The sequence below is a fragment of the Molossus molossus genome, unplaced genomic scaffold (genome assembly GCF_014108415.1).
Source record: "Molossus molossus isolate mMolMol1 unplaced genomic scaffold, mMolMol1.p scaffold_m16_p_8, whole genome shotgun sequence".
Taxonomy (NCBI): domain Eukaryota; kingdom Metazoa; phylum Chordata; class Mammalia; order Chiroptera; family Molossidae; genus Molossus; species Molossus molossus.
In genome coordinates this window covers 106,746,925-106,767,265 of record NW_023425402.1, presented here as the reverse complement: position 1 = coordinate 106,767,265, position 20,341 = coordinate 106,746,925, and the positions used below count along the sequence as shown (strand labels likewise).

General features: G+C 50.0%; 1 protein-coding gene across 2 annotated transcripts in view; it reads right to left on the bottom strand.

Annotated features, from left to right (window-relative positions):
* IGF2R (insulin like growth factor 2 receptor) overlaps positions 1 to 19,159 on the bottom strand; it is a 99,058-nt gene extending 79,899 nt beyond the window's left edge. The window contains exon 1 of one of the 2 annotated variants that reach the window (XM_036248039.1): positions 19,011 to 19,159. In XM_036248039.1, coding sequence (XP_036103932.1) covers positions 19,011 to 19,159 — 149 coding nt within the window. Of the gene's footprint in view, positions 1 to 11,263; positions 11,392 to 19,010 lie in introns of those variants that run through there. The other variant, XM_036248040.1, reaches the window with a different exon arrangement.
* Between the last annotated feature and the right edge of the window lie 1,182 nt (positions 19,160 to 20,341).

Sequence of the window (20,341 nt, the reverse complement as noted above, 5' to 3'; positions counted from 1 at the left end):
CTAGAAGCCAGGGCAGAAACCACTAAATACCACCTCGCTCTGGTTCAATCCGCCCGTGAGGCCACCTCAAGACTCAACAATCATCAAAATTCTTAAAATTCTACCGTCCACTTAAAAGTATCAACTCAGATAAGTAATTGCTCAAGAAGCATGTTGATGTAAGACAGTAACTGTTCAAATCACACTGGAATGCTGAAAAGCCAAAGAGTGTTTTTTACTTTGTTTATTTTATTTTAAAAACCGGTTGAGGCATGAAAGACAGTTCGACTTCTGGTTTTACTTTTTACAGCTACAACTCAGATCAGAGCTGACAAGACGAAGTTGTGCAATGAGTTCACTATCTGATTCAAAATCAGACTTACTGTAGGCTGACCCACTGCCACACAAATTTCACAAGCATTATGACTCATGTGTGCCCTGGCCCGGCGGTTCGGTTGATTGGAGCAATGCCCTATACACCAAAAGGTTGTAGGTTCGATTCAACCTACCTAGGTATGGGCACATACCTAGGTTTCAGGTTTGATCTCTCTTATGCGCTCTCTCTCTCTCTCTCTTTGCCCCTTCCTCTCTCTAAAATTCAATTTAAAAAGCATATCCTTGGGTGAGGATTAAAAAAAACTCAGTGTGTGTTCAAACCTCTGGCAACGTAGCTATTGAGTAATTGTTAATGAATGAATCTGCATACTTGGGACAAAATAATGGCTTGTTAGTTCTGTCAAAACAATGAGTCTCACTTCTCCCGTCTGACAGGGAGAATGTTCCGTCCATTCTGTAAACTGAGGGTCATTTCCTCAGCCAGGGCAGAGACAGAGGAGGAGAAATGTGGCTAAAAAGTTCCCTGGAAAATGCAAAGAGACTGTGTGAACAGAACGGTGAGAGAGAAATCAAGTCACTCAGAGTTGCTCAGGGTCGGCCCCCCAGGACTCGGGGAGGGCCTGGGGGGAGCCTGGAAGGTCACCACTACCACCCAGGTGCAGCGAGTTTCCTACCACCGCACAGCACCCGGACGATGACAGGCACTCCCTCAGGAAGGAGCGCACTGCCCGGGGAGCCCTTTCCCCACGCATCAGGGCAAGGACTGGGCAGAAAACACCAGCGGCACACCCTCCGGCCTAGAAGTCTCCCCAGTAGCCCACCCAGCAGTGGATGAACCCCACTGTGGACTGGGGGCAGGAAGCTCAGCATTCTGCACGCAGGTCTGGGGACTGATCGCATCCACCTGCCTAGAAGCCAAGGGCTATGAGCACCACAAGCATTCAGGCAGCTGGCAGACTATTGCCCCGGAAGTTCAGACAGCCCCTGAACTGCTGGAACCCTGAAAAACAGGCTGGTGTGCTTGCTGAGTGCCACCGTGGTTGACGGCAGCTTGGAAGCAGGTACCACTGAACTCCCCTTCCGCCCCAGGGACACCTCAGAGCCATCTCAAGTCGGGATGGTAAGGCGGCAGGAGAAAATAAGCCAGTGTTACCAGGCAGGAGAAAGTCATCAATAAAGGCCTGTTTCCTTTGACCTTCATTAACCTTTTTCATTCGCTTCACAAACATTCTTAAGAACTTATTGCAGAGGCAGTGGGTACAGAATGATCAGAGCACACACACAAGACCGCTGCCCTCCTGGTGTGTGTTCCAGTTGAGAACAGAAAATAAACAAGAAAACAAACACACAGGATAATTCCACCTACCGGCAGGTGCTGCTGGGACAAAAACAGCCATTGCTCACCCGACAGAAGAGACTGAGCAACTACTTGGGAGGAAGTCCTCAGAGAGGATATTTGCCCTGAGGCTTGAATAACAAAAGAAGCGACCCAGGGGGAGATAAGGTGAGAAGAATATTCCAACAGAGGGGTAGGCCAGTGCGAGGTCCTGAGGCAGGTTGATGGGAACGAAAGGAAGGCGGTTTTGTGGCTGGAGCAGGTGGAGGCGGACGGCAGAAGGGGTGGTCAAGGAGACGGCCCCCGTTATAAGGGGCCTCGCAGATTAAAGGAAGTAGTTTTGATTTTGTACTTGAGGCAAAGGAAGGCCCCTGGAAGAGAAGACCCTATGATCTTTCCTTAGATTTTTAAGCTAGTGTTTTTATTTGCAGAGTATTAGTAACACTTGTCTATTAATCACGGTTAGTTATGGAAACTGCTAACCTCTTGTTTGGGAGTCATGACTAAGTTCTTCCAGGATACTAGACTTCAAATGTATACGTGAACAGTGGCCTCATCAAGGTGTTTCACAATCTTAAATATTCAAGAGAGGTGTACAAAGTATCATTTTAGAATGAGCTGACTGGTAGGCATCAATTCTAAAGAAATCCATGCGATACCTAAAATGCTATGCTTTAAAAAAAACAAAACAAAACAGTGCGCTACTGTTTTTACAGACATAATATTTAAATAAGATAGATGTAAAGAGTATGTGTTTGGGGAGCAGCAAAGAGATGAAAAAGAGAAAAATGGGGGATATTGTCCCACTTCTCTGGAAATCAGGGTCCCTAGAAAGGAAAAGTGTTGCTCCATTCGATTACGTTTATTTTCTCTGTGTGCATTTCATATTTGCTTTGTCAAGATTTATCAAAATGAAAAGTGCTTATGTGAGTAGGAAGGGAAGGTCCTATGTAAGCACTTGAGTGCTGGCTTTTTTCAGGGGTTGATTTACCCACTGAGCACAGGGCGGCCCCTCAGGCTGGTGCCCTCCGCGCCTCACACAGCCAGTCCACAGCACATGGATGAAGTCCTCAGTCACATCGCTTACAAAGGAAGGGACAGCCACGGCACGTCTCTAAGCTTCAGTACCAAGGCATCTGCAGACCATCAATACTTGAAACACCCTGAGTCCAAGGGACTTACGTCTGTTTCAAAACAAAAGACATGCCTAGTGCCTTTTATCATTGGGAACGCAGGAACAATCATTGAGTTGAAATAATTTATCTGAAAACTCATGAAACATTTTCCAGAAACTGTTGTATATTCTGGTATGCACACTAGTTAGATTAAATTGTTATCTAGATATGCTTCTGCTGGTAATAAATATTTTTTAAAGACTATTTCATAATAAACTTGGAAGTCATATAAATATCTGATAGCACTGTTTAAGGAAATTCCGTGTTTGGACCTCGATGGCGCTAACCCGTGCCAGACTCAAGGCGGAGCTGCCAGGAAACCCTGGCTGAAATCACCCTTAAATGCATTCTAACATTTAAAAGCACCATGATCATGTTAGAGAACCAGAAAATGGTTTCAGAAACAATAAAAGTATTACAGACTAAATAAAATTTAATGATATCTTTTAGGAATAATAAACTTTTGTCCAAAAGCTTGCCCACTAAAAAATTCCCTACCTGAAGTGAACAAGGACAGCCCAGATTAGGGGCCCGACTGTGCGACTCGCTCAGCGGCCAAGGAGACCATTCAGCTGAGATTCACAGAAAAGTCTCTCTCCTGCACGGAGCCATTTGGGCTTATACAAGTAAAGACGGGGAAAAAAACAGACAGCAAAAAAAATGAGACCAACATATTAGATCAAAATGAAAACTAAGCTGTAACGTTAAAATTTAAATTTTTGGCAAGAAACAAACCTCTGGAAGAAAATATTTGCAAGCTGTGTGGAAATGTAATCTTCACTCAAACACACACACGAATGTTTTAAATATATCTGCTCTACAAGCCATTCCTGCAGCAGGGGAGTTCGGGCATTTTCTTGAAAGTCTAGTATCCATGCCAGGGTCAAGCCTTCCAAAAGCCACTCGGGCTCGAGGCTATCCTCCACCTCAGCCGAGGCACACGAGGGGACCCAGAGGGTGGAGCAGTCTGGACCACAAAGGCCCAAGGAAGCAGATGGTCAACGGGAAGCATCACCAGAAGCCCTGTCCACTGGCCCAGCCTTGCGAAAGGCAGTTAATATCCTCACAGAAGGCAGCCCATCCCCAGTCAGAATTGCTCTTCTGGACACAAAACGATCTATGCAAGAACCTTGGCTTTGAAAATCAGCAAAAGTAAGCAAAACCCTTGTCATTCTACACCTCATTTTCCAGAGTGTAAAATGTAGTTAGCCAATGTCCCCTCCTGCTCCCAAAACATCCAAATCCATTTCAAAGCAAACCTGATGATGCTCGATGGACATGTACAGCCACATCCTCTGGACCGCATGGGCTCGCCACCTGGATCCGCGGCTCTGACTCCCACCCCGCTGGCCTCTCCCATCGGGCAAGGCCAGATCTTCTCAGGGACCCCAATGTGTGCTGCTCAGGACAATGAGGCCCTCCCCCCCCAGAACACCGGGCAGGCACAGAATCAACACTGACTGATGGTGGAAGAAGGACACGTGGCCAGTAGATCACAGCACATCTTCAGAGCAAAGCCACCAAGCACTCACTGCCATTATTCACCTCTACCGAGTTCCAACTTTGGAATCAGAGCTCAAAGCTCAGAAGAATCAGGCAAACTCCTTGCCCAACATCACACAGTTGAGAAATGACAAGGCCAGGAATTAGTCCAGGTCCTCCTGAGCCCCGGGGGCAAAAGCTTCACCACGACAAGAAACTGCCTCTCTTACTTTCAATGCTTAAAAGTGTCTTTGACTTTTCAGAAAACATTTAGTTTCAATTACAACACTGAACCTGGCTAAACATTCCACAAAATGTAGAGTTGCTACCTAGTGACATTTCGTAATGCCACTGAAATGACATATTCGCACAGGTTTCCGGAGTCAGTGAGTCCATCTGAGGATGGCCCCCGAGAAAGAGCTGAGAACCTCTGGAAGATCCAGGCTGCACCCTATTACAGTGATCAACAGGTGATGTCCTTCCCTCGCCGGTTTGGCTCAGTGGTTGGAGCGTCGGCCTGCGGACCAGAGTCCCGGGTTCGGATCCCGCTAGGGGCATGTACCAAAAAAAAAAAGGTGATGTCCTTTTCCTAGTTCAAGCTCTTCCCCAGATGTTTATCTTCTGCTGGATACACCCCACCCCCACCCAGCCCTCTTTTGCACAGTTCGAAGGACCAGGCGCCAGAGGCAGCGCCTACTGTAGTGTTGCCCCGTCCCACTGGCTTCCACGGAAAGGCAATCAGCCCCTTCCACTGGCTGCACTCACCCACTCACCCACTGTGAAGGAACACACACACCTGTACTGTTCCCATCTCATGTTCACCCTCCTCTAACATGCCCCCTCAGCGCACAGAGCTGCCCTTCACAGACCCCAACAAACACCAACAGTGTCCTTGTGACTCGGAAAACAGCCCCCAATCCAACCATCAGACCCAGCAGGGACAGGGCAGGGAACAGAAGTCATACCCAAAGTAAATCACTTTAAGAGACCTCTGATCTTTAAGTGACCTGTGTGGCTGAAATGTGCCGTAGATGTGGACAATTAATTTCACCATATATGCTGAGCACACAGGCTGAGTCCTTCCCTTAGAGAAAGCTGAAGACTGTCTGCCCCGACTGGAATCCCACGGCCTGTGCCAAAACCATTGTGGACGACTGCACTCAGTCCGTGTCTGTTCAGTGGCACAGAGGTTCCATTTTAACCTCATTTGGTTTAAATTTCATAATATCCTGAAAGGTGCTGGCAGATTACCAATTAGAAGGAAGCACACTGTCAACCAACCCAGAGACAGGAAGGCGTTTCAACTTTCCCAACACTGCTCCAGCAGACGCTGCACGAGGGCCCAGCCTGGCAAGACGCACCCAGCCCAGGGGCAGCACTGCAGAGCAAGCCCGCTGCCACGCACCCGCCCCGGGGCCAGGGCGCACCAGGAGAAATGCACAGCCATCTCCCCTGGGTCACACTTCTGTCCAAAAGAGACAATTCAATAGAAAACGCCAGAGGGGTACAACAGGACAATACTTCTTAAAGCATTTGACACTGACACTGTGACACCTCTCAACTCTCAACTTTGCACATGCAGAACTACAATACCTTGTAACACATCATCTGGGGTTCTTTCATTTTAAAATCAGCTAACATCTCGAACAGAGTACATAAAATTCAATTATACAATGTGTGGTATGCCCAACCCCTCTGGAAATCGGAGTTCCTTCCCTCCAACAAGGTCAACTCGCATGCCGACCTTGCCTCACGAGCAGCCACACGGCCAGAGGCTTGTGAAATATGTCCCAGTTCCGTGGTTCCCCGGAGTCTCAGGGTCACAGTGATGGTCACGTAGGTATTAAACATTTTATTGCTGACCTGCAAGTATCGGTATATAAAGCAGAATAGAGGAATCAGTAATAAAATTAATAAGCATGTATAAATCTAGAATTTGGTTTCCTTAAAAAAAAAAAAAAAAGAGTTGATGACATATGAGCTAAATTCACACAGTGCGACCACTGGCTAGAGGGCTGTCTTTCTGGATTTAGAGTGAGCCGCAATCTAAAAGTTGGGGGACAAGGGGGATGCAAAGTCTCTCCAATCTGAGCGTCAAAAACAATTTTCCGGCCCTGGCCAAGTAGCTCAGTTGGTTAGAGCATCATTCGATACACCAGGGTTTTGGGTTCCATACCCAGTCAAGGCACATACAAGAAGCAACCAATGAATGCAGAAATAAGTGGAACAACAAATCGATGTTTCTTTCTTTCTCTCTGTCTCCCCCCAACCCCTTCCCTCTCTCTAAAAATCAATAAATAAAAGAAGAAGAAACGGGATTTTCCTAGTCTGGCAAGCATCCAAGTCCTCTACCAGAACACTGAGGAAATGGTTTGGCTCACGGCTGCCCCTTATCATGATCTGAGAGTTTCTCAGCTCATACATCCAGCCCCGTACCCTTCAAAAATCTGGAACAGTCCCTACACTACGAAGGGGAAGGAAAAAGGGAGGAGGGGCAGGCGGAAAGAGGGCACAGAAAGAGGCAAGGTTTCTAACCCGGACGTTCGCAGCAGAATGTGCCCACTTTTGTCAACAACTTTCTGCTGCTGACATTGAAAGAGAAAAGTCCGATTTGGCCTGATAATCTACACCTTGATCTGAAGGCGGGGGGACAATGCGTTTGACACAGCATGGCCAAAGCTCATACAGGAAGCACTTCACTTCCTATTCTAACAAACCCACAAAGCTGTGGAAAAGATATGGGGCCTGCGAAAAAGAAAGAAGAAAAAGAGGCAAGAAGTGCCAGACAGTCTCCCCTGGTGGTTCCACAGGGTCCGGGAGCAGGAAGCCAGTTGGCTAGAGGGGTCCGGCCGAAAGGAGCCGCGAGGTCCACGCTGGAGCATCGGGCGCCGGGAGGCGGGGGGGGGGCGGGCAGCAGGGGCCCAGAGAGCTTTTCAAACCAGCACATGAGTGACGGACAGACTCCTGTGAAACAGGGAGCCGCGTGTCACTACGAAAGGGGCATGGCAACAGCAGGAAGAGCCCACAGACCAGGCCCTGACTCCTGCCCCACCCGGACCAGCTGTGTGAGTCATGCTTCATTTCTCTGAGCCCCAGCTTCCTGGTCTGCAAAGCTGAGCCACCCCAAAAGGTCACTGCCAGGAAAACCGAGACTGGGAACAGAGAGCGTCTGAGAGACTATGATGGACGGCTTTCGTCTGGATCAACAAAAGGATTCAGACCGCTAAAAGTTAAGTTTACAAAAAAAGGTAAGTTGGTGTGGGGCCTCCTAGAGGAATGCCAGGTGACGCTGGTGAGGACAGGGAGGGGGCAGGATCTTGTCTTGGGCCACCTCCTCTGAGTAGACGGAGCTCAAGCGAGCAAGAGAAGTGGGGGGAGGTCCAGGGCACACATATACCCTGAGCCTCTGGGGCTCAGGACAGGAAGACACACACACACACACCAGCAGCCTCCTGGGACCACGAGGACAGGGCAGCCACTCTGGGCCGACCCTGAGCCTATACCAACCGCCAGCAGAACAGACTTCTGAACCTCGAACTTCTGGCGGAGGAGGAGGAGGGGGCAGGACGTGCTGTTCCTCAGGCGCTCTCGCTGCAACGCCACGCGTGGGACACTCGCACATCGGCAAGCGGCCTCCACAATGTGAAGCTACCAGAGAGAACTGCCGGGCCTCCCTTTGTGACACCTTCCGCGCTTCTGCTCGGCTCCACCCTGAGGTACTGGGACACGAGCCAGTACATCAACCCTAACCTGGCCCTGGGAGGACCTGCTAGGAACCAGAGTAATTACCTGGATGTTCTCATGCTCTGTCCCTCACATGCATAAGGAAGGGTGGGATTATAGGCTAAACCTCCTTCTCAATTACACGGATGTCTGACTCTAACTGCCTTGAAAGTCAGCCCAGTCCCCGGTAGAGAATTCAAACCTTAATTCTCAGTCCCCGAATCGGGCGTCACCAATGTCCCAGAGACCATTCCCAGACAGCGTCCTTCCTTCAGAGCCCGCCCTACCTACGGAGGCAGGAAGGGAGGAAGGTCCGCCTTCCTAGGTGCTGGGCGGTCAGCTCATTATGCTCATTTGTCTCTGCTTGTGGATGCTGGGGTCAAGGGTCAGACTGGCACACGGGGCTCAGCAACACCTGAAAAGGAAACACACGCTCCTGGTGCCCGCCAGCATCCGCCACATGTTTTCCTTTAAAAAGAACAGCATTCTCTCACTTCATCCTGGAAAGATTTTAAAAAGAACAAGAGGAATATTCCTCGAGCAACTAACTTCACGCCCCTCACATTCACAGAATGAGCTTCACACGCTGTTGCTCAGCGACTCCAACGTGAGTCGTGGAGAAAAAGCAGCCGTTTGTTGAGTGGCCAGCCTTCGTGAGGCTCCTGCTTCCCAGGCCTGGAGGAAGACGGACTGGAAACGTCCACGTCGCCCTCGAAGCTACCGACACGCCGGCAGGGCCCTCACACGCTGCCTGTGCCCGCACCTGCGCCCTGGCTCCGGCACTGCCCACGGGGACAGCGCTCCCACAGCCGGGTCTGCTTCCTGTCTCTGCTCCCCCACCCCCGCTTCTCCAGGGAGCCGCCCACAGTTACAACACCCCCTGGCCCCGCATTCCAGGGCAGCGACCACCCATTTCTCTGAGCCCTTTTCCGGCCAACTCCTCCGAAGGGTGGTCCAGACTCACTGTCTCCACATCCTGTCCTCCCATCCTCCTCCAACCCGACCCGGCTCTCACCCAAGTCTCCACCGAAGCCTGGGTCACGGTCACTAAAGACCTCCACGTGGGAAACCCAGCAGTCAGTCCTGGTCCTCATGTTACTGAATGCTCAGTGTGACCACGTCCTCCCAAGACATCGCTCTCTCGTTCTCAGCCTGTCTCCCAGCAGCTCCTGGTCGGCCTCCTCTGCTGGTCCCGTCGTGGGCACACCTCCTTCACACCCTCGGCCACCCCATCCAGGAGCTTTCCAGCGGCACCATGGCAGCTCCCAGATGGATACCCCCGGCCCACAGCGCTGCCCTAATCCCAGAGCACAGTGCTAACTGCCCACCCAACCCCCACTCAGATGTCCAGCAGGCCTCTCACACCAACACAACCAAGCCAAACCCCTTCTCTTCCCTAGACGTGCTCCTCCTGCAGCCCTCCCCATCTCTGAAAATGGCAACTCCATTCTTCCCGCTGCACCAAGCAATTCTTTCCCTTCTCGCACCCACAGCCAACCCTCAGCGAATCGTAGCAGCTTTACCTTTGTCACATCAGAACCACTTTCCACCACACCCAGCGCTACATCCCTGGTCCAGCCTACTGGGATTTCTTACCTGGTCTATCAAAAATCTCAGCTTCCCCCGTGGGCCACGCCTAGCCTACGTCACTCCTCTGCTCAAAGTCCTCCCAGGCTCCTTCCCCCCAGAATGAAAGCCAGAGTCCCCCCGGCAGCTCTCAGCCCACTCCCTGTCCTCTCCTTCCAGTCTCCTCTCGGCCACTGCGGCCCCTTCGCCATTTCCCAAGCGTGTCTTCGATGCTTCCTCCAGAGAGCACCCCCCCAATTAGATGCATAGTTCACTCTTTCATTTCCTACATGGTCTCTGCTAAACATCATCTTACAGAAAGGCCAGGGAGGGCGCACCCCACAGAGAGCAGCCCGCTCCCCGCCCCCACCGCCTCAGAATGTCAACCAAAGCCATTAACTCCTCTGCCTCCTCCAAGGGGCCAACTCTAAACACACAGGAGAGAGAGGCAGCTGGCTTCTCTCTGTCTGTGGTCACACCTCTACGGCAGATGGCAGGGGGCGGGGCCCTGGAGGGATCTGAGGGTGACTCAGTGAGACGCACCCCTGTCACTTCTAGGAACCCACTTCTTCAGCACTTCCATGCCGGTGGTGTGGGGTTTCTCTGTACAAGCCAAAGGTGAGGAGTAGGAACTGCTGGGGAAGTTTTTGTTGTTTTTAGTACAAAACAGTATTTTAGAATGTGGAACTGGTTTTAGATAGAGATAAGCTACAGATGGCAACAAGTTAATTTCATACACAATCAAGCCCCAGTAATCGCTGGGCTCCTGACCAAGCGCTCCACGTCCCAGGCACACGCACGTGAGCGGAGGACACGAACAGGATGAGCACACGGCCCCGGGAAGACACAGCGTCTGAGCTTTCCTCCCAGGCCATCCACTGGCAACCGAACTTCAAAAGCCACTTTTCACTGTTGCCACGTTCCTCGTTCCTCGATCTGCCCCTAGTCCCTCCCTGTGCTGGAACAAAACTGAGATTAAGACTTTCACAATCTCGATTCCCTCCAGCTCTCCCGGCACGGTCAGAACTGCGCGTAGGAATCTGCTCCCGGCCTGGGGATGCTGTCCTCCTGTGTTCAAGGAAGCACGCTGGCCCTGGGGATCGAAAAGTGCAAAAACAAAAGGAAAATCCCACCAAAAGTTGCCAGCTGATCAGAAGGGCAAGTGTCACAGGAACCAGAGGGCCTGGGACTCCCCCAGTGTGGAGAACCCACAGCACCTGCCTCTGCACTGCTCCACACAAGCACAGAAATAGGCAGATGACGCAGGGCTCTGGGCACCTCGGCACCCGAGCCTGCGGCAGCTGTTTCTCGTTCAGCACAGTGGTTCCCCGACGCACTTTCCCAACCCTCCCACTGGCCTGCGTCCTTGTCCCCCTTCCCACCTGGTGAGGTCTGAGGGTGGGGGCCCCTCTGACCACTGCCGCCCATGCAGAAGGGGGTTGGGATTTCTCTGGGACTTTTGGACTCTGACAGAAATGCAGCAGCCACAACAGGAAGGAGGACGAAGCCAAGAAAACTGCAGGAAGGGGCCCCGGGCCTCCCGACATATGGCACCTGGCACCAGCCCAAACCCCACACCTCCTACCCTCAAGCTCCTCCTTGTTTCAGGGAATCTGAGTTGGGCTTTCTGCTACTCGAAACTGAAGGAATCCTGAAGGATACATACCTCGAAACCACAGCACTTTGGATGCAAAATGGACCCCAAGAATCATACAGTCCAGTGGTTTTAAAACTTTTTTAAACGATGGAAACGTTGCCTTCTCCAAAGGATTCTTACATGGAGTGCCAATGCATAAAAGATAAATAAGAAAGGCTCTCTGGTGAGGCAGAAGCCCCAAAGCACTAGTGGGAACCTGGGGGTACAAAAGAACAGGCTAAAAATATCTCTAGTTAACACAGCAGCCCCAACTTGCAGAGAAAAAGCAATCGCTGCCACCCCCACCATTCATGAACACTGGCAACAGGCCAGCCACCTACAAGCATTCTGATTCTCCTACCAACCCTAAAAACGTGGTTGGACACAGAAGGAAACTAAGACCTCAGGGGATCACTAACTTGCCAGAGGCCCCACAACTCGTGAAGAGAAGAGTCTGGATTCAAAACCAGGACAGTAACTTCCCAACTCAGGGCCCATCTCACTGGAGGAGGGAACTGAGATCCAGAGAAAAGAAGTGATCTGCCACAGCCAACTCAATAATCCAGCGCTCCGGCTCCAGCTGCAGGCAGAACACACTGCCTCCTGCCAACTGCCATCAACAGGGGCTGAGCAGCTGTCTCCTGGCAGGAACAGGCTGGGGGTCACAATGGGGAGGGCGAAAAAGCACCTAAGACTCGAAGGCCAGCCACAGAGACACACCAGCCAGAGGAACGCCCTGCCCATCCCCCGGCCTCCCCCAAAACAATTTATAGCCAAGCTCCACAACTGCCTCCATCTGAATCCGCACAGCTGCACAACAGAGGCAACGCATGTCCAGAAGGAGCCCTGCTACAAAGAGCACACTCAGAAATCACCAGTGACCACAGGGCCCCAGCACCACTAAAACATTATAAACACCAACGAAGAAACTGGGCCCAAGGAGCCAGAATGAATAGGGCAACCAGAGTAGAACCTTACAGCCTCTTCCAAGGGGCATCATGGAAAAAGAACAGGAAGTAGTGAATATACATCAACTGGAAACCATGTTGAAATACACACACACACACACACCCAGAAAGGCTGAAGAGCTTATGAACAGAACTGCTAAGCTGGGAAACAGGACACAAGACATTCTCTAGAGGCCTGTCCAAAGTGGTAGCCAGATACAAAGTATAAAAGACAAATGGAGCAGGACAAAGAATAAGTTACAATAAGGAAAGGCTGAACAGTACCATTAGTGAAACTCTGACCCAAAGAGAGAACATTTTTTCCAAACACACAGAACACTCTCAACTTGACTAGGTGCTAGGCCACAAGGGAAATATCAATAAATTCTACCACGTTTACCGGCCACAATGGGGAAAAAAAAATTTACTGGGGGCAAAATATTCTAAAAAATTAATGAGCTCAGGAAGTTAAAATAGTTAGAACTTTTGGATCCAAGAAGAAAATATTTTTAAATGAAGGATTAATAACTATGTATCAAAACCAATGAGTTTTGGACAAAGAAACATACAGCTTTAAATTCATCTCAAACTAGAGAAAGAAACACGAGGTAGGAGTTAGTAACAGAGAGCAGAAATTAATAAAATAGAAAATAAACAGTGATAGAGATGGTGAACCAAAAAATGCTACTTCTTGTGAAAAGATTAATAAAGGTAAACAAATCTTTAGAAAATGTGATTAAGGGGGAAAATGCATAAATAAGAATCAGGAATTTTTTAAATGGACCTACAGATACAAAAAGTATTTTCAAAAGTATAAAAGTAGCAGGCTACATATTAATACATGAATATATAATTAAAATTACAGATTCTCTAGGAAAACACAGACTACCAAAACTGGCTCCAGAAAAAGCAGAAAATCTAAATAGATAAAGCAGATAAAACTGAAACTATAATCAGAACTCCTCCGCCAGTACACTCTGCCTCCACAAAGGCACCAGACAGTTTTGCTGGTGTAAATGTAAAGGAGAGAAAATGTCGACCCTACACAAAACTGTTCCACAGCATATAAAATACTAAAATCTACCTCGCTCTTTCCACAAAGTAAACATATGCTTGATACTAAAGTCAGCCAAGAACAGCACAGTGAAGAAAATTACAGCCCATTCACACTTAAAAACAGCTGCAAGCATCCTACATAAAATATTAGCAAATAGAACTACACATATTAATAGAAAAGAAAAAAGAAAAAGCTTTCACCCTTTCCTCGTATCATACATAAAAATTAACTTAGCCCTGGCAGATGTGGCTTAGCTAGCTGAGCGTCGTCTCGTGCACCAAAAGGTAACTGGTTGATTCCTGGTCAAGGCACATGCCCAGGTTTCAGGCTCAATCCCCAGTTGGGGTGCATGTGGGAAACAGCCAATCCATGTTTCTCTCTCTCTCCCTCTACCTTCCTCTCTCTCTAAAAAAAATTTTTAAAACATATTTTTTAAAATGAACTCAAAAAAATCGATCATAAATCTAAACATAAAGTTAAAATTATAAAACTTCTAGAAACAGCTGCAGGAGACAATCTGTTTGACCTCAGAGTAGACTAGTGCTTCTCAACTAGATTGCTGGTAGGAACACACAATGGAGGTAACTTTGTCCCCCACCCCAGGAGTTCTTTGAAACGTGTGAAGACATTTTGTTTGTTACAGCTAGAGTTGGGGGTACTCCTGGCATCTAGTGGGTACAGGGTAGGGATGCTGCTTATCATCTCACAATGTAAAATCAGCCTCTACAACAAAGAATTATCAAGCACAAACGTCCACAGTGCTGAGGCTGAGAAACCTTGCTTGGGGGAGGCAAAGGTTTCTTAGGTTACAAAAGGCACAAACCATTAAAAAAAAAAAAAAAAAAATCAAAAACTTTTTTTTAGAGTTCAAAATTTTTTAAATATCTGTTTTTCAAATAATATATTAAGAAAATGAAAAGGGGTCAAGCCAAAGACTGGGAAAAAATATTCATGACACACGTTATACATACCTAAGAAAGGACTTGTCCTCAAAATACATAAAGAATTCTTAAAACCCAATAAGACGACCCCCCCCAAAAAAATTTAAGGGACGAGGGGCAAAAGATTGTTTTTAACAGACATTACATATGACAATCAATAGCTCATGAAAGATCTTCAAAATCATTAGTCATCACAATAAATACAAGAAAAAAATACTCAACATCAGCAGGGATATGAAAATTAAAATCACACAGAGACAGCACTGCAAGCCCACAAGAATGGCTAAAATTAAAAAGACTGATAACATCAAGTGTTGGCAGAAGACATGGAACAAACAGAACAGACTGCTGGTGGGAATGCAGAATGGACCACCACTTCTGAATACAGTTTTACAGCTCCCATAGAGTGAAACACCCACCCCCCAAAAAATGATTGCACGTGTCCACACAAAATTTTGTACATAAACATTCAAAACAGCTTTACACATAGTAGCCAAAAACTAGTAACATCTATATTGCTCTTGGATCATAAACAAAATCAAAACTAAGATGACACATTATTTAAAATTAACAAAAATAAGGGGAGGAGGGTGTTCATGGCGATGTCTCCCTGGGGACAGCAGTCAAGGACAAGGACAAAAGAATCTTTTGGGATCCCGGTATAACATTCCATTTGAGGTGTTTCCATTACAGCTCTAGCCCCCCCCCCCCCCCCCCCCCCAGTTTTCCCCTCTGCTTAAGAAATGCTTAGGAACTACTTGAAGAATAAATGAATCCTGTGTCACCTTGCCAGGATTAAAGATGAGCAGACACTCTTAGCATAACTTCACTCACTCATCATGAGCCAGCTGGGAGGACAACACAAAGGACCCATGAGTATACCCAACCTCAGCCACATGGACCTCCTCATACACCACCCATGACCAGTGGAAGCATTATTGGGAAGTCTCCATTCCTGGGACAATAAAAAGGAAGACAAGAAAAGAATAGTGCCTGCAAAGTAATGAGCTACTTTCTGCCCCGAGTCCCAGTTCTGGGACCCTGTTGAGTTCTCTCTGCCCAGCACAATACAGTTTTATATGCCAAGATCAAAATAAAGATGAGAACATCTGAATTATTTTTCTCAACCCCATCTTTTAAAAATTCCTCTGTGAAACACTGATAGAAGATGTGAAGCCCAATCAGAAATTCATTGCCTGGGAATTTGTCAGGAAGTTGTTCTAAGAATTAATGCATGTGGTCTAATGTATCCATAATTAACAATCTTGGACTTCTACACATTTATTGTTGCAAGAAATGTACACACACAAATGGATGTGGTCCAAGTTTCACATGTGGCCCAAATTAAGCATATAAGCATTGTTCCTTCGGAAAAAAAATTGCAGGGGAAAAAAAAAAAATCTAGAGACAGCAACTAAACCAACCTCAACTCCCAGCTGGCTTCATTATCCTCTTGTCCTCAATGTAATAAAAACTTCCAGGATTTATACCCAAACAATTGGGGGAAAACTTGTTCTGAATAAATTTTAAAGTACTTACCTACTTAAATCAAGCCAGCCCGATGCATTATTTTATAATGAGTACAAACTGTTAAGCCCTCACTCGTTGAGGACGTTAACACCTAGGTAAAGGGTGGAAGCTCACCTATTGTGTGTGTGAGATAGCGTTTTAGAATGTGTGAATCTCACAGCAGTGAGTAGAGCGCAGAGCATGTGGTCACTTCTGGTGACTCTGCTTGGCCAGGCCTCTGCCCCTGCCTCTGCCCCTCCTTCTCTCTCTCCTTCTCTGGTCCAGTGACACTCAGACATTCCTCACCAGCACAACACTCCTTTGGCCTCGAGACCTCTGCACATGCCGGTCCCGCAGCCGGTCCCGCTGGCCTCAGGAAACAGTTCTTCCTACTAGCACCACCTCCAGGGAAAGAGCTGAGTGGTAGGATCGGCGAGTTCTTCCACGGCACAGGACTTACCTGGAACAGCAATCCTCTTGACACCTAGAAAATATAACTGAGTCGCTCCAAGGAAAAGCGCTTTAAGTAAGTGCTACCGACATACTTTGGGAAACTTGCCTGTGCGGCCCTGCTCTTCCGTGCACAGCTCGCAGGGGCCTGTTCTCTCCACGTGCACGCGTGCAGTTCAAGCCGCTGCTGAAACGGTTCCAACAACTGACTGTGCCAGGAACTGCACCGCTGCCCACCACCCTCGCCCCAGGAGTGCACAGGGCCACTGCTTGCCCCCAAACGCTGCCCCCCTCTGTGGGCCCCACAAGGTACAAGCACCCCTGAAGCAGGCCCAGGGCGGTGTCCTAAGGGTTGCAGATGAAAGTCCCTCCAGGATTCTAGAGGACAGATGGCGTCCCCAGAGCTCCAAGTCCGTGTTCAGAGGCAGTGAGAATTTACTATTAGGGATCTAGTTAAACCTAGACAGCGTCTGGGCACTCCAAACCTGTGGCTTGGATGAGGGGTTTCTGGGGACTGCCCTGGGCACAAACCACAATGAATGAGACGATTTCAATGGAAAATGTCCAATGGACAAACATTTGAAGTGTGATACTGTGATTCCACAGACAAGCTGCACCAACACTTGTGAAGTCGACTCTTCATAGTCCTAGTGGAGACCTGGGTCAGCTGTTTGCATTTCAGCCAAAGGGACACCCAGGAATGGATTAAAAAGGCAGCTTAATACATCCTGCTTTAGTGGTATTTCATCGAACTTTTCATACTAGATGTTTCTTAAAATGATCTGTTCATATTCCCATTCTTGAAATGTGTGCCAGTGTTGAGGAACTTTTAGCCAGTGTTAACTGAAAAAAGTACACAGATTTATCTCACACACACCCCCAAAGAAAAGGTCTTAAATATTTAGGCCAAGGTATTCATTTAAAATAGAAACAAATAAGAAGTTCATTTGGCAGGTATTGGTTGAAACTAGAGATCACACATGGCTCTGGAGAAGTCTCACTGTGAAGCCACAGAGCAGTAACAGACAAAGGGAAAAATGTGTACAAGCCCTCTGAACTGACTAGGGTATTTGCTGTCCTAAGAAAAAGTAAACACACCCACTTTAAGATAATCTCAGCCCACAGAGGACACATTTATCATGCTAACCATGCATCAGGCACTCTTATGTGTGCTAAGTTATGCCCACCTATGACCGTAGAGAGAAGTATTTAAAGACACGAAGGCCATTTTCTACTAGTGGAGAGGCTGTGTTGTACCTGGAGATGAGGCTAGCCAATGCAGATTCAAGATGCTGTGGTGACTAAACTAAAGCAAAAGTAAGCCCCCCTTCTCCCCAACCACACGGTGTGGTTCTGCCCTTGGGGCCAAGTTTAACCTTAACTATTAAGAAATACATTCCAATTTGCTAACAAGAGCAAGACTTGGACACCACTAGCCCAGCTGGGTTAATTTCGTAGAGATAAGGGTTGGTCACAGCAGCCATTATTCAAACCTTCTTACAGTGTCAGCCTCAGCCCGACCCTGCCTAAGTTGCAGCCCTTTTCTCTGTGTTAAGTTCATTAGCTGAGTAACTATGTATCTCAGGCGCCTAACTGGCCTAAAAACGAATGTGTGGTCAGCTCACTCGCGCAGCCCTCCCCCCTTCCAAATAAAGGGAAAAGAAAGCCCAGGGGTCTTTCCGAAGAGTTTCCATTGTGAGCTCAGCCTCCCTCTCCTTAGGAAAATAATTTCTGCAAGTTCTGAACCAGGGTTGGGGGTGCTCATAAGACCATCTCTGATTCAAAGAAAGAATAAGAACCCTATACACCCCCACCACAAACGAAGTTCGGCTCAAAGTGGCCTCAACTTCACTTAATTCTGAGAAGTAACTTGCTAGTGCCAAAGGGAACTGGGCCGTTCGCGAGTCTCGCTGAACTTTCCATCCAGCTTTCTTTATAACAAAGGGATGGGGGGAGGGAGCTGGATTTTCCAGCACCTAAAACAGTCCAGAGAAGGGTGGTCAGAAAATTCTCGGCACAGACAGTTCCCCAGCCCTGGGACCACTCGCCGTCGCAGAAAACGACAAGCCCTCGATGGGAGTACCGATTACACAATCATGGTTCCCAGAGCAAAAGACTCCACTAGAATAATCCGCACGAGACAATGACATCATGTGAGCAACTAGACAGGAAGTTAGGCTCGAAGAAGTGAAGGGTGAACCCTTGAAAGCCAATACAGTATGACCACCCCCAATCCCTCCACCCGAAAAAAGAAGTCACCCACTTTCTGTGGAAATGCTAAAGAAAAAAAATGGAAAACCCACATGGAGGAAATCAATCGGCAAATGAAACCAAAACCCCAACTCCAAGGCCATTTGTGTGGATGAGCCTTTCCCCACGAAGGGGCCTCTGCAAGCCCCGCTGGTGGAACTTTGAGGAACGTGGAGTGGGAACAAAGCAGAGCTGTAGTTCCTGCGTCCTCCAACTTTCGCAGGCGCTCCGCGGCGAGAGGGCAGGCGCTGGGCACGAGAGTGCCCGCAGTGTGTCACCCGGACGGGTCGCGGAGGCCGCCGCTCGCACACAAAGCAACCCGGGACTTAGTGACAGCCACAAGTGGCCGGGCAGCGGCCCCCGGGCCAGCACCAGGACTGCGGACGGCGGACGGCGCGCGCCCCGCGCCCCCGCGCCCCCGCCCGCGCGCACGACCCCTCCTTCGGGATCTCCTCCTTCACCACCACGAGGGCAACTTTCCCTCAGGGGCGGGAAGGACCCAAGGCTGGACTACAGGCGAGTCCGGGACCCCAGACCCTCCCCGAGCGCCCCCGCCCCCCACCCAGCCCTGCTGCGCGCCGGGGGCACCGCGAGCGAAGCCTGCGCCCGCGCGGGCCACCCACCTGCACAGCTCGGGGAACTCGGCGCCCTGGGCCCGCACGGCCCCCGGGGCCCAGATGAGCAGCAGCAGCTGCATCAGGAGCAGGGAGCGCAGCAGGCGGCCGGCGGGCGCGGGCCCCAGGTGGGCGCTCCGGCCGGCGGCGGTTCCCATCGCGCCGGGCCCGGGCTGCGCGGCGGGCACGGGACTAGCGGCGCGCGGCTGCCGGGGGCCGCGCCCGGGACATGGTCGCGCCGCCAGGGTGGAGGCGGAGAGGAGTGCGAGAGGAGCGGGAGCGAAGTGAGAGCCACAGAGGCGCGCGGCTCGGCTGGGCTCGGCGGCGGCTGCAGCGGCGGCCCCGGAACCGCGTCACGTGACCGCCGCCGGCACCGCCCCCGCCCCGCCCCGCTCACGTGACTCCCTTGTTCAGGTGATTCCCCGCCCGCCCGTCCGCCCGCCTGCCCGGCTCGGCCCGGGCCTGGTCACGTGAGCGCCCCACGCGCGGGGCGAGAAGCGGCGTGGCGGGTGCGCGGGCGCAGGTGTGGGCGGAAGGCTGGCCCTGGCCTCAGTTTCTCCCAGGGAACGCTCCAAGTCGCCCGTGGACGCTTCCCACCTTCCAGGAACCGTTTCCCAACCTCGCCAGACAGGGAGGGCACGTCCCCGAGGAGGGCACGTCCCCGAGGAGGGCACAGCGCCCAGCCGGGACTGCCGTCGGCGGCCGCGCTGCCCTGGAGCCCGCCTCCCTGGAGCCTGCCCGACGGAGGCGCGGCGCGGAGCCCGCACCGGGCTCCCACCCCCGGCCCGCAGCGCCTCGCCAGCTTCTCTGGGAATGGTCTTTCCCGGGCGTGCGACTCCCACAGAGAGGAAGGGCACACACGTGGGGGGCGGTGGAATCCGAGGGAGGCGCGAGTGGAACTATCAAGCGAGTGCCACGCAACCAAGTTTTATTGATTCTTCTACTCAAATATTTCGCTGAATCCGTCTCATGCGAATGTCTCGGAGCTAGGCACAGGAAAGGAAAAAGACGGACTCAATCTACCTTCTCTTACAGCAAGTGTAACATACAGGATAAGCACGAGGGTAACAGCTCATCTTGTTTAGAGCTTACTCCGTACCAGACACTGGCAGCGCCGAAAGCTTGAACCCAGAAACCCCCGAAGTGGGGGCCTTGCTGCAGATGAGGGGCGGAGGCACAGAATGTTAAGGAACTCACCCAAAGACTCTTGGAGACGTGGCAAAGCTGAAATTCAAACACACATAATCATGATTCAATAAGAGTTCAAATTTATTGAGCAGGTAATTACCTGCCATGCCACATACTGCTGCTTTTATTTAGTTCATTTGACCCTAAGGCAA